Source organism: Acyrthosiphon pisum, chromosome A1, assembly GCF_005508785.2.
Source record: "Acyrthosiphon pisum isolate AL4f chromosome A1, pea_aphid_22Mar2018_4r6ur, whole genome shotgun sequence".
Lineage (NCBI taxonomy): Eukaryota > Metazoa > Arthropoda > Insecta > Hemiptera > Aphididae > Acyrthosiphon > Acyrthosiphon pisum.
This window is the reverse complement of record NC_042494.1, coordinates 13,074,258-13,089,157: the sequence shown is the minus strand read 5'-3', so window position 1 is coordinate 13,089,157 and position 14,900 is coordinate 13,074,258. Positions and strand designations below refer to the sequence as shown.

The 14,900-nt window shown below is 32.4% G+C and overlaps 1 protein-coding gene across 3 annotated transcripts; it reads left to right on the top strand.

The window, feature by feature from the left end:
* The first annotated feature begins 681 nt into the window (after positions 1-681).
* On the top strand, positions 682-13,434 carry LOC100168618. Of its 3 annotated transcripts, none has more exons than XM_001948233.3 (12): positions 682-1,113; positions 8,517-8,692; positions 9,306-9,446; positions 9,512-9,601; positions 9,683-9,759; positions 9,833-10,722; positions 11,556-11,736; positions 11,806-11,942; positions 12,003-12,127; positions 12,191-12,379; positions 12,580-12,891; positions 13,121-13,434. In XM_001948233.3, the coding sequence occupies exons 2-12, from the start codon at positions 8,609-8,611 to the stop codon at positions 13,289-13,291; spliced, it is 2,397 nt and encodes a 798-aa protein (XP_001948268.2). In that variant the 5' UTR covers positions 682-1,113; positions 8,517-8,608; the 3' UTR covers positions 13,292-13,434. The 3 variants fall into 3 exon arrangements, with proteins under 3 accessions (XP_001948268.2, XP_016659259.1, XP_029342555.1); XM_016803770.2 differs by lacking the exon at positions 682-1,113 and adding an exon at positions 2,193-2,337; XM_029486695.1 differs by lacking the exon at positions 682-1,113 and adding an exon at positions 7,440-8,412.
* Positions 13,435-14,900: the final 1,466 nt, after the last annotated feature.

Sequence of the window (14,900 nt, the reverse complement as noted above, 5' to 3'; positions counted from 1 at the left end):
CTGATACTTGATAGTATATAGTGTAGGTATATTATACACATGACATAGTTTAACGTAATATACCCACTAATAAGTAATATTATCAATACCTACATACACGTAATACGATCCTAGGGGCTCGAGATTGTGACTATATATACGAGACATTGTCGAGACGTTAGTTTTTTCCGCATATAAATCGAGCAAAGCTGTTTCCGATCGAAAAGGTATTTTTTTTATACGAGTCCAAAGTCAATAACGACAAAAACTCTTTTCATTATATAGTTTAAATGTATAAAGTCGACTAATTTGACCGTTAAAAAAACAAATTAATTACCTACCTATATATGTTTTATAAATGTATAACGACAAAAATTCTATTAAAATAAAATTGGCCGCTCTCCCATGACCACAGGTTGCATCTGATAATAATAACAAAAAAAAAAAGGGGTGTACACTAAACCGTTGATCAGGGTCGTCGTTATTATATTATTACGTTGTCAGACACCTGTGTGCGTATATATGTATGTAATATGTATTATATTATGTGCGCGCCGGTCAACAGGTAAAACGGTTGTACACGCATGTACGGTACAATATTTATATATATATTATATTATATAGACATCGTGTATATAGTATATTATAGATATATTATATAGTAGTAGTCCGTCCCCCCACGCCAGACGACTCCGTGGTGTCAGTATCTTTACGGTCGTTGCCGGCAACGATAGTGGAATATAACGTTGTTGCGCGTCGCCGCCGCCGCCGCCGCCGCCGCCGCCGCCGCCGAGTGTAACAGGTGGACAGTTCGGTGCTCACACATCAGCGGAGATCCCGAAGTGGAAGTGTCGAGTTGTTTTTATTTTTTTTTTAAAAACCCTCGTTCGTTTTCGGCTCGCGTTTAAATATTATAATTATCGGAAAAAAATAACTACGAAACCGTCGTCAGACCCGTCGTGGATATAACCGCATATAATAGTATTATTATTATAGTGCTGCACGCGGACGAAAATCGTCGGGAGTGCAAACAGTTCGCAAGACATTTATTTAACGTTTGGTTTTGCCGGTGGTTATGTTCGTGAATTGGATAATCGATCAATCCAAAACTGGAGGGTAGCCACACAGACAAAGGTGAGTCGTACGTAATATTTTTAAAACACACGACGTAGGTACCTAAATAAATAAACACACCGTGTCGTATAAGCAATAATATTTTCATATAAATCCGCGATCATGTTTACCGATAGTGACTCGCCGACATATTATTGTAGGGACGTATAAGGGATGTATCTTATATGTATATATTGTCCACACGCAGACATATAGGTACACATATTATAATAATTTAATATGTGTGTATACAGTAATAAACATCCGACGGGTATAAATCGTTCGACGTTTCCAGTTATCTGGTGTGCACATCTCTGCTGCAGCAGTCATTATTTCCGTTCTATTGAATATAACTAATAACATATAACATATTATAGCATATAATAATATATACATTTTGTACACAGTCCTATGTATTTCTGCAAATAAAATGAGCTCCTCGCAGGTTGATGTCGTGTGTAATGAATTACATGCCCAGATACAGTTCTCGTTAAATATTATTACACAGAATTCCATCGCGCATAAAAAACAGTATAGGTAGCTACGTGATTTGGACACAAATTATAGCGGCAAACCAGTATTTTCTGAGTGTTGTGCAACTTACTTTTATTATACTATCTCAATATTAAGGTTGACTTTTATTTACATGTTTTTATCATCGCATAGTATCGAATGGCGTATGAAGGTATAATAAGGTTCACATTTTTATATCATAATTTACAATTATATACTATATTAGGATTTAATATGTAAGACGTACCTACATGGATCGTATATTATAATCTGCATTTTTGTATTTTACCGCTATTCTATATTGTTACAATGTATATGTTGGGGTTTTTAAATTAAAATATTCAATCTTTTGACTCATTAATTTGTTTTATTTTGTGAACAATGCTCTTTTGTTAGTGACCAATGCCAACAGTCAGCATGCGCTCTTGTATTTAGTATTCTCGTCTGTTTCTACATTCGTCAGCAATGAATATTGAATAGTTTCTGAGTGTGGAGGTATATGGTTTTACGATTATTCACACCATAAATCTTTGAAACACTCTCCACGCGTGTTCAGGGTTCACAAAACCCTGTAGAACATTGTTCGCAGACAATACAAATGAAACCCTTCTCCTTGGCCAGTGTCATCTTGACAAGTGTAGTAAACGGACAATTCGTTCTATGACGTGGACATTGGTCGTTAGTTACATCGTTCCGTTGTTAAAAGGTATCTGACTACATTTTTTTTTAAAGGTATGTTAACAAAAATATAATATATTTTATTTTTATATTGAATTGTATATGGTGGCAATATTTGTATATTCGTTAATTCATGGCTTAATATTGGTTCATTATAACATTGATAAACTATTTAGATTAGATCCAATATAATATTTCAAGATAATTAAAAATTAACAATTTATATATTATGAATATTATGAAAAAAAATAAATGTTAACATTAAACAAGATTAATACGTTAGGTATAAGAAGGTATGCACTTGTACAAGACTATAAAATGTTAAATGATATTTACAATATGTGCTTCAGTTCAAGAAGCGAATAAGGTGATTAATTTTTAATATAATATATAATACAAATCAGCAATGATATAATACGAAGAGGAAGACCATCCAGTGATAAATCATAAAATGAACAATACTATTTTGAAATAAAAAATAATTGTAATTTTTATATTTTTATATTTTAATGTTATTATTTATATTTGTATTGCTTCATAAATCATAATAATTTGTATAAGCAATTTAATATGGAACGTCCCTGAACTTTGGCCAATAACCATCGTAGTCGAGCCAGTCGAGGACTCTATTTTTTCTTTAAAAAATAGTTATTATATGTTAGGGAATGAATTACTTATAATTTCACCTATTACACATATTTAATATCTATAGTATCATTATTTAAATTGGCTAGTTCAGTATAAAATATATTGTGTAGTATTTATCAACACGTGTACCACTCTAAATACACCGTGTGTCCGTGTACACAAATAAATAATAACTTATAAAGATCCTTCTTCTTACGTATATAAAATTAATTTATACTTAATGGTCATTTTCGGTTTAAATCAATTAAATATTTAAAATATTTATCATAAATCATAGATTATATTTTGTATGTTTGATGCTTGGAATAATTCAAGCTTACTCCAAATGTCTTATACATAGATTATAGATATTATAGTTGTATATCTATATCATTAGTTAAAAAAATAAAAATATATTGAACGATAGAATCATCTCATACATTTGAGTATTTGACAGCAAAATTTAAATTTTATAAATTGATTTCGCTAACATATTTGTTTGCCACTGATTTATAATTTAAACAGTGCACACGTATTATAAAATATAATTATCTATACAAAAAGAACTATAATAACTTCTGATTTGACAATTTTGGAAAGAATTTATGTTTAAAATGCAAATAATCATTCACATGACATTGTTATGTACCTATACACTTTTATGGTCTGTAATGTTCTATAGTGTATTGTGTACCTTATAAGTATTGAATATCGTCTGTTGAAAACATCTTCAAAGTAGGTTGGTATCGATTTTTGGATAATTTTAACTTTATAAAAATTAAAAAATCTTTTATTGAATTTGTTTTGATTTACCCACTACGTTAGAATATATTTTTTAATCACATTTAGGTAAGTAGTAATTAGTAGAAATAAGTATATAAAAGTAACACATTATTTAATTAGGTATTGCTATGGTTAGTGTATGTTTTTTTTCTCTAAACGTGTTTTATAGTAATAATTTAATGTTATTTATTTTTTGGCCAGTCAAAATTTACAATTGCAGTTAATTGTAAATAAAACCAATTTTAATGACTCAGTACACCCACGTAACAACGCCAAAATATATAACTTTCACCTTTCGTTCGATTTTTTATCATCAACAAAATTGTTTATCTCGAAAATCTTCGCACATAGGTACAGTAACAGAATTCCCTTGCTCATACCCAAAATAGTAAAACGCCTTCGTGCAACTAGCTTTCGACATTCAGCCAATTTTGTATTGTGTTCCCATATAACATGTTATTGTTCTCCGTTCCGAAGTCCCAATACATCGTGTAATATAGACTGTTGCACAATTTCTATAAGCCTCATCAAATGTACAAGTTTTCCATGGGATTATAATTATAGCTATTAGATAGCTAGCACGATGGGAGTCTATACGCAGATGTTGTGCCTATATATCCCTAAACCAGCAATTAACATTTTCTTTTTCAAAAAACATATTTTAAAAGTTGCGTGACCGTCGATCATAATGTAGTAAAAAGAGAATGTTCATAATAATAACACTGACTGGCGTCTGTGGAACGAAAATAATGTTTAATATGTAATTTAATACACTTCAAAATCTATTGGACCCCTCATATTATTATATACCTTATAGTTTGTTTAACTCAACGCATACCTAATTCAATTTGTGAGTACCTAATATCAAACATTACTGACTATATAATAACTTTAAACGTACGACCGGATAAACTATAGAGTCTTTAAAATATATTACCTTCAATCGCCCAATTAAATCAAATTGGAAGTAACCCGCATAAAGCTTACTATATAGGTATATGAGAATAATAATATACAGCAATAGTTGAATGAAAAAGTTTTTAAAATTAAATTATTTTTCATTTCTTTAAATGTCTGTAGGTCATTGTGTTACTCCCGTATACCCAAATTATAATTGAAACATTGATATTAACAGTAAATAAAAAACTCGAAGTATCGTGGCTTCTAGTCCACTGTGGGACTCTCTGTATTACACCGTAAAACGTATTATGGTCTATGGACTATATGGTATAATAAGTATGGTACGGTTTTTACATAAATTATAATAATATATTCAAGTAGATTGTAGATAATTATATTCATAAAATTAAACGTTTCATCAAAAATGTATAATACACCTATATATTTGTTTATAATGTTAATAAAATAATATTTATTGTTGTACTTTACCGATCATAGTGTAGGTTGAAATATAATTTTATTATTTTTGCCAATTATAAAAACCATTTAAAACTGTTTAGTTTCCAAACTCCAATCGATATTATTATTTGAAGATATCTATGAGTTTTAAATTAAAGGGAAATCGAAACTAGTTTAAAAATGATTTCTAATTAGAGACTAAAGCTATTATTATTTTAAAAATGGTCACGACACAACGAAACACGCATAGCTTTTAAACATTTGTATGCATATTTATCTTCAAGATATTTATGTAAAATATTTTGAAATGTAAGCTTAAGTTGATTAACCTCAAGGAGAATCTTGTGTTCTTGTAGTTAATTGCGTAAGTAAAACATGTATACCTACTTCTATATGTAATTAGAGGTAAACTATTCAGTAGGTACCTAACCTATTGATTTTATTTTTATGGAAATCATAATAATTAATAAATTGATCGTTAAGATACCCCAGGTACTAGAGTTACCTATACTGTGTAGGTACGCGTATAATTCCGACAAAATTGTTTGGATCATATTATGATGATGGAAAGACCTGCACGTAGAGTAAGTTGCATGTACCTACATATTATATTGTATTATGCACACACGTCTCATTGAAAACCCGATTTCCACTTGTCATTAAATCATAACAACAACGTGTTTTCGTCCACGGATAATCCGAGCGACGTTACCGATCATACTCGATGCTATCGATAATAATAAGTGTTTTCTTTTAAATCGATCTGCTCCCATATAGTACGTACCTACGGCTTCGTACATAGGAGAAAGGCGCCCGACGGTGGTGCGGTATTGTGCGTGTTTTGATGAATTTCACTTCTCGACGGCACACAATGCGATTTATCATATCGGACGTGTGTGTAATCAAACTACAATAAAAATGCATATGTATGTGTGTGTGTGTGTGTGTGTGTGTGTGTGCGCGCGGTGGTAATGGAAATATAAAAAAATGACGGTGGGGAATAAACGCCTCGAGCGAGCCGAATGAGAGAGACAGCGGTGGCGGCCGCTAAGGTATTTGCTCACCTTGAAACCACTACAGAATAACCAATTCCTACTCTGCTTCCACACCTTATCCTTTTCGTGAACATGCCCCATAGAATATAATAATATGTATGCCTGTGTGTGTTTGTGTGTTTATGTATATACAATAATATATATATATATATATATTATCGTTAAATAACAGTTAAACAGACCTTGTTTTGATCAAACATATAAATATATATATATATGTATGCACACACACAACTGCAGGTGGCTGACCGGACGGTTGGCACACCTGTAACACGAATTATATTTTTTATTATTATTTTATATTGTTCTTTATGAAGTAAAAAATAATATATACCTATATATGTATAATAATAATATATATTGTTCCGGAAGTCGAGGGGTTACGTGTACAATAGACAATTAGACGTCTGCCGGCGGGTTTTCTCAAGCCGTTGAGAATCCGTAATCACCCCGTCGTCGTTTGAAACATGGTGTCAGTTTTTTCAAACATTAAAACAGGTGGTTTTTTTTTGCAATTAATGAATCTTATTATAAAAGTATGGGGAGAAATTAATGTATTAAAAAATATCATTATTTGGGTTTTAAACCAATCGCACTGTTTATGCCGGCAGTGTACTTGTTAAAGTTAATGCAATGATATTTTGTTAATACATTTTTGTTTCTTCACAAAAGTTTATGAAACAATTATGGAAATAGAGCGCTAAATACTAGAAAATATAAAGACCGAACTAAAATAGAATAACAAGTGTGTACCTACCTATAAATTATACGATAGTAAATAATAATACATTTACGTTCCGTTTATAATATAAAGAAGAAATAGGCGGGTATAGGTAACGTTTCGACTTTCGACACATCATCGCGGTCCCGATCAACGAGGCATGTCTAATTTATTGTACTATATATATAAATATATAATATATGATACCATTGTAGACTCTGGCCGTTGTACGTGATCGCGATGTATATTTGTACAGAACCGTTTTAATGACACGTTTTTGTGGTATGTTATATTATATGCGCTGACGCCATTCATCGACTGTGATGTATTCTTGTCAATTGTCGATATATAAAGATTATAATTTATAACAAATCGATTTCGTGTATTTCCACGTGTAGAGGAAATCTTACCCCTCTCTCGAATGCCGCGGCACAGTCGGATACTGCTGCGATGTACATCATTAAAATAATATTGCAGCAGTCCACGGTGATGCAGTACCCACGTTCAATTGAATGTTATAACTTATAACGTTTATTATATAGTATGAGACCGTTAACATTCAGAACGGTTATAATAACAATATAATATTATAAAAAAATATAATGTATGCGCGACATTCAACAGGTGTGCACGCATGCGGCGTATTATAGTGCTGGGCTGCAAGAAAGCTCTATACAAACCCTCCTCCGGATTTCTGGTTGCGTGAGTTCCCATAATATTTTATACATAATACTGCAGCGTACCTATATAGTAGCATGTGGAACTAATGAACTTCCGCTAAAAATCCTTACGTTTGTTCCGACAAATCCGTCATGCACCGTTTCATGCACATATCTAAACTCACTTGTGGTTTGTTTATTATTAACAGTAGGTATTCTGACGTGATTTTCGTATAAACGTTTATAATATAATAATTATTATTTTTCTACTTCTTTGAGAGAGAAAGAGAGAGATAGACGGCGATTTCAACGGTTTTCTGAGGAAAAAAATGTGTATGAATAACAGTATTTTTTATAACGATCATCAACACTATACGCAGGCTGCAGGTGGTTTTTTTAAGGCCGAGCCAATTAACAACGAGTCGATTCAAACGACTGTTGTATGGAGTTATTACATTTTCCTCGGCGCTCTTTTAATTTTTTGCGTAAGCAATTCGGTCACATAATATTTTGTAAAATAAGACAAGGATAAAAAACAATTTTAAAACAATATGACTATAGGTTGGGTTCGCTCGGATTTTGCTGAATCCTTTCTTAGCGGATGTGCATAATTAAATCGGTCTCGCAACAGTGATAACAAGAATACGGCATTATTCAATTTGTACACGCGGCACGGGCCACTTATTCCGTTGTATATTATGTTAAAACTCGTGGTCTGTGACATAAGATATCATATGCTACACATTATGCGCCGACTAGTCGATCCGTACGCTCGTCCGCCCGGCGATGTGCACTTGCGCCAACCCGTCCGCCGCAGCCGCCCGACCAGGTCCGGGCAGGACTACGGTCCGACAAGTGAAACGGCTGAGTCGAGATAGGAAGTCGGTTTCCGATCCCTTGCTGGAAACCCTCTTGTACCCGCCATGTATAAAATGTTATTTCTATTACACACGACACACACACACGTGAAAACTCCCGAGTTCAGATTTGGTACTAATGTCGACCTGCGTTGTTAATGTGTGTTCGCAGGGGTTACAGGACTGACCAAGCCGGTGCCTCCACCAAAGCCGGCGAAGAGTCCACAGAATTATCAACAAGCGCCTGGGCCACCGCCGTATAGGATGCCTCCGTATCCGTTGTACAGCGAGTCAACCCCGTTGCCCGGGTCTAGCAACAAGATCCACACGCATTCCAGTAAATTTCCGGTGAGCCAAACAATATATCTTAATTTTAACGCGAACGGTTCATTTCTTCGTTTGCCATGGGAACACGGACATAATGCGTGGGAATTTTTCCCAGGCAGTTTGGGGAAAGTTGCTGTGCAATATCATTGCGTATAATATGATTGGTGAGAGATTAGGACATGAGAACGTTGACGTGACCAAGATATACTATTATTGATATGCGAGTGTAACATTTCGTAAAAAGTTACGTGTCAGGAGGATAGGTTTTAAATGTATTTATACTATTTAGGAATTTAATAGTGACAAAAGTGCTTAGGTCATATTTTGCGCGGTGTTTCCGTGTTTGTTTGATGTACAAATAAAATTTCCAAGAACGTGTCAAAAAAAGAAAGAATCCATTACAAATATAGTAAACGTTAATAAGCTGAATAGTCTTGACGCATTTATTGTTACGTTAGAATTTTTTAAAAGCAGAGCAGCCAATTAGACTACAGTAACGATCAAGGTTGACATACTTCGTCTTACATATTATTATATAAAAAAAAATATGATCTTGTTTTTAATTAAAAGAAAATCTGTTGTAAGCTATTAATTCTTAGAATGAAAACTAAACGCAGATATATTTTTCTTTCAGATTGAAAGGGAGGTAGTCCTGAGTAATGTAGACAAGAATTTGAAAATACCTATTTTAAATGAGTACAAAAAAAGACCAAAATCTGTTGCACCTGACACGCCGAATGTACAAATTGCATGGTCAGAGCAATCTTCAAACGTAGTATGTTTATTGAAATTAATTAAAAACTATAAGGATTTAAATTAAACAATTAATATCTATTTTAGAATAATGTTCCTCAAAATAATCATCAATATCATACACCACATCATTATACTATGATAAAGGACAATGTAAATCAACAGTATGTTTATAAAGTAAGTTAGACATTTAAATTCGTAATAAGTTACTAATAACTTAACGAATCGTGAATAATATTCTAATGATAATTTTTTTAGGCTGAACCTGTAAAGTCTTTGGATCCTCCAACAGAATTATCTCCGATATTTAGAGATGACTCTAATGGATTTCCACAGTAAGATTAAATTGTTCAAACGATATTATTAATAGTTCGTATATTAACTGCAAATTATCAAATTATTTTATAGACGGGTTGACACATATACAGCTGGACCGTCACATTCTACACCTGAAGATCCAAATAACTCAAAGAAATTTTCATCTCGCATTAAAGATATGATAACAACAAGATTTTCAAAGTCTAAAAATGAACAAGTATCAGAGACAAACTTGAATAACGCAGAAACACCAATGCCAACTCCCGCGAAGTTAGACGATCCGGCACTGAGCCCTCACAGTCAACTAATTCAGCATGGGGTGTATTTAGCAGTTAATAATCAAATGCAAAATTTAGCCATTAGCGTGCCTAATCAAAACGTATATCAAACACCAGACCAATGCAGAACAAATCCCGGTCCATCGAGAACGTATGATAGACCACATACTATACAAACTAACAGAGTAATCGACATGAGGAAACCAGATCCTTCAACTTATAGCGATGTCAACAGAAATAATTACGAAGTCCGAGTCCAGTCTAACTATGGGCAGATTAACCAAAGTCCTTTATATGTGAAAAAAAGACTCCCAGTTCCTACACAAACACAAGATTGTTTTAAGACTCCGTTGCCGGTTAAAGGTCAAGACACGTTGGTGCCTTTTTCCAGATCTAAGTCAAACGATAATCTTGTTGAGCCAAACGGCCAAACGAATGTGCAATATTCGAGTGACAGGTACCTTGCCCGAAAAATTTCTAAACGAGACGATTTCAAGTCCCAACCAAGTTCATTGGATGACGTCGATAAGCTGGAAGAACAGAGGGCTGCTAGTGGTCCAATTAGTGGGGCAAGCTCAGATGGGAGATTGGGTAGTGGAGGGCAATCGGATTCTGGACGCGGTAGTACCGTGTATAGTAGTGGCAAAGCTCAAAATTCTGCAACTAGTCCTGAATCATCGTCTGAATTACAGACAAACCAAGGTACGCAAGTGAATAGATTTTTATATATCCTGCATAATTATTTATTATGTGCTATTATAATATGCTATAATTTAATTTGTAAAGTTAATCTTTGTATTCAGTTGGTTTCGCAATGAAATAAGCAAGGCTGAGCAAGTTAATGATTTTTTTTTAACTCAGTCAATGTAATATGCACCAATAACACAAATTTAAAAGTTAATTACACTATAGGTTAACTCAGTTAGGTTAAAAATTAATACACAATTTTTGTTAACTTTTTATCAAGTTAAAAAAAAATTAATTTGTTATATAATACTAGCGTAGTTAATTTTTTTCCAACCCAAAACTAAATCACAGACTATAGTGTTTATACTTTATACAGTATTTATATGTAAGTTATATTCGAATGATATACATTTTTAACTTTACAAAATTCACGGTAAATATTTTTTGACATGAAAATGAAATAGTGAAATATAATTAAATTAAAAATTAAATAAATTAACTTAACTTACTTCTTAAAATGGAAAATTAATTCGTTACTTTTAAGTTAATTAAAAAAGAAATTTAGTACGGTAAGTTAACAGTTAAGTTAATGAAAAGCCAAAAGTAACTAGCTAAGTTAAAAAGTTAAAATTAAATTAACTTTTTAATTTTTTAACCCAGCCTTGGAAATAAGTGTATATATTTTTTTAGGTAAAAAAGTAATACTACTAGGTTTAGGTAGTTATATTTTTAAGCTTTAGAATAAAAAAGATCTTTTTTTTAAATGCTAAGTATTATAAATGTATAATCCGCTTTATAAATAAATGCATAGAACTTTAAAACTTATCAAAAAAGTTAATGTTTTATAGGGAAAAAAGGTCAAAGTGAATGGATGGATTACGTAGATACTGAGTTACGACAAATCCTCGATCCATCTAAAGTTAGCGTGCAATCAACATTAAGCGATAGTGTATCTTCTGTAACCCCGCCATTACCACCACTATCTCCCGATGGGTCATCAGATGAAATGCAAACACCCATACATAAACAGTAAGATTTATTATTAATTTATTTTCCAATTCCATTCATGGTTTATATATGAAATTTCATAATTTACAGTCGAACCGAGTATTCAGTAAAATCTCGAGGCCAAGCTTCAAATCAAAGAACGCCCTGGTCAAACAGGGTACCAAAAGAAAAATCACATAGACAAACAAGTACTATTAAGAGACCAGATTTAAAGAGAATACTTCAATGTAAGATCTTGATAATGACCGTATAAAAATAGTTTAAATAATAAAATAAAATTATTATAGCAAGCAGTGTTGGTGATATGGACTCAATGTTTGACGAAGAAGCCAGCAGTGACGACGAAACGGTCAACAGTGATGTACGCACAATACGGAAACAGTTAGAAGGGTTGGAAACTATGTATTCAGAGGTCAGTAACTTAATATTCATTTTCCACCCTATTTGATATTAAAACCATGAACCACGTGTACAGGTACTCAAATTACTTGGGGTTCGTAAATCTGGTGGTGGTCCTAGATATCAACCGTCCGACCCCAGAGTTCACCGACGACGAATGTATGGTAGTATGTCTTCAATTCCGTCATCGGTTAGCAGTAGACCCTACCGTGAGAGACACCGAAGGTCAACCGACGATCGGAAGAAATCTGTCAAGGACATTAAAGTAAGTTGTTGACATCATACTTCAAAAATATAATAGTATGAATTGTATTATAATATTATGTCAATAATGTACATAATGTAATAATTATTTTATTTTTCTCAAAAGTATTTATCAATCGATTAAAACAAAAAAAGTGTACTGTACCAATAATATTATCTTGTACAAATAAATATTAATAATAATAAAAAAATCATTTTCAGGGTATTAATAAACGTTTTCAACGTTTGGAATCCCACGTAGTCACTCTGGCGAGGAGTGTTGCACACCTCTCATCTGAAATGAGGACACAACATCTTATGATTCAAGAAATGGAAGTAATTCGAAATGAACTTTCCGCATTAAGAACACAGACAAACATGTTGTCTATACGTTCGCATTCTGTTCCTCGAGTTCTTCAATCTCTCTGTGCGGAACAGACCAACTCGAGTCCGAATAAAGTAAAGAAGCTAACTAAATTTTTTGGCGACGAGCCTCCACTTTTAAGGCTATTTCTCAAAAAATTAGGATATGAGGTAATGATCTCGACCATCGAAATTAAAATATACATTAATATTACACTTTTATAACAATCTTAACAAATCAACTTGTCTAAAATAGCTGTATTGAAAGATTTGAAACACAATGATAATCGAAAATAACTATTTTTTTATTATAATTTTTTTTTTTATAATACGTTTTTATATTATAATCGTTGGCCAGCAAAAACATTTAGCTAACTATTGGATGTTTTGCTGCTTTCAGAAATACGCATCGGCATTCGAGAAAGAGAAAATCGGCCTGGTGGAATTGCCATACATGAGTGAGGAAAGGATGCATAAGCTCGGTGTGCCTATGGGACCGCGGTTAAGAATAATGCAAGAAGCTCAATTAGGCTTTCCCGGGATGCACGAGAACACATTAGCCATCGTGTGAACATTGTTTGCGGCACAACTGAACGTTGGCCGATTAAAAGTATAATAGTATTATGTTATGCCATTAAGTGTTACGTGTAAATATAATCATATGGACAAATGTTTAAAAAAAATAATATATTCATATAAAATATTGTTTGATTATTTTTAAATTACTTTTTTTATGCCACTTCTACTCTATATTATATTATATCGGTCGTCTGATGTGTTTTCTACTCGTGGATGGGTACTTATATATATTAATACAAATACACAATATATATATGTACCTACAAGACTTGAAATAACCAATTTATATAACGGACGGACAATATTAATATTAAACATAGCATTTTTTAATAATTAATAGCAACCCGGTCGACAATTTGGAGGCCATAATTTTTAAAAATCGATAGATAATATTCGCATTACATTATCACTAGAATTCGATTTGTGTAAACGATTTCGAAATTGTTTGCTAGCTATAACGCGAATGCAATTTAATAATCCATACCTACCTATTAACTCGTAGGTATACATCAGAATATTCCCAGCATTGTTCTGCAGATCATAACTAGCGACCGTTGCTCAAGAACCGACGGTGGTTAGGGCAATAACCTTTGTTGGAGCGTTGTTTACCTAATAAACTATGTGTATATAATATGTTATTTAAATATTATCCGGTTCGTAAAAACATATTCTAATTATATATATATATATTTATATATATAAATTATACACACATCGCTGTCGGTTTATATTCGATAGGAAAGTAAATATAAACAATACGTGAGAGACTTAAAATTTCTCGACATTTACACGAGGATGGTACGGAAAAACATGTGTGTAAACATGCCGGTTTTTTTTTATCTTACCCGGCCATTTGTGGTAAACTGCAATATTATGAGGTCGTGAGGGAAGTGCGTTCTGTCTGAGATGTGTGTGGGCCGAAAATAATGTTCTCTGTTCGTCATCTACTACAGTGTGTGGATTATTAATACATATGTATAAATTGTTATTAATATTTCATATTAGGGCTATTAAGCACAAGTATAGTTAAATTTGTGACTGGTGTTTTGCTATATTATTTTATGACAAAATCTCTGTTATCGTCGTTTTTCATTTTCCGCATAAAACTGAATACAATAATATTCACTTTGGTGATCATCTACCAAAACAACAACCACAACAATATAATTATGTTATAAATAACTTATATTATATAGATTATGATATTTCACTCTTTAATTTCTAAAAACCTAAAAATTACGACTTATTTATGATATACTAATGTACAATTTATGTACAATTTATAAATGTAATACATCTAGAAACATGAAGAGTTGTTTATGTGTGGCGGAGAAGCAAATTATAAAATGTTGTGAGTATTCGACATTTAATAGAAATAGTGCATGTATTTTATGTAAATTGTAATGTAATAAAAGTTGCATGTAAATTCAGCAAAAATAAATTGCCATTTTTATAATATGAAGGTGAAACATATACGTATAACGGATAAGAACTGCACAAAAATAATGCATAATATCTACAAACATCGTAATTACTAATTTCCTATCTGTTTAAATTCGAATAGATAAATATTTTAAGAAAATGTCAGATAATAAATACTA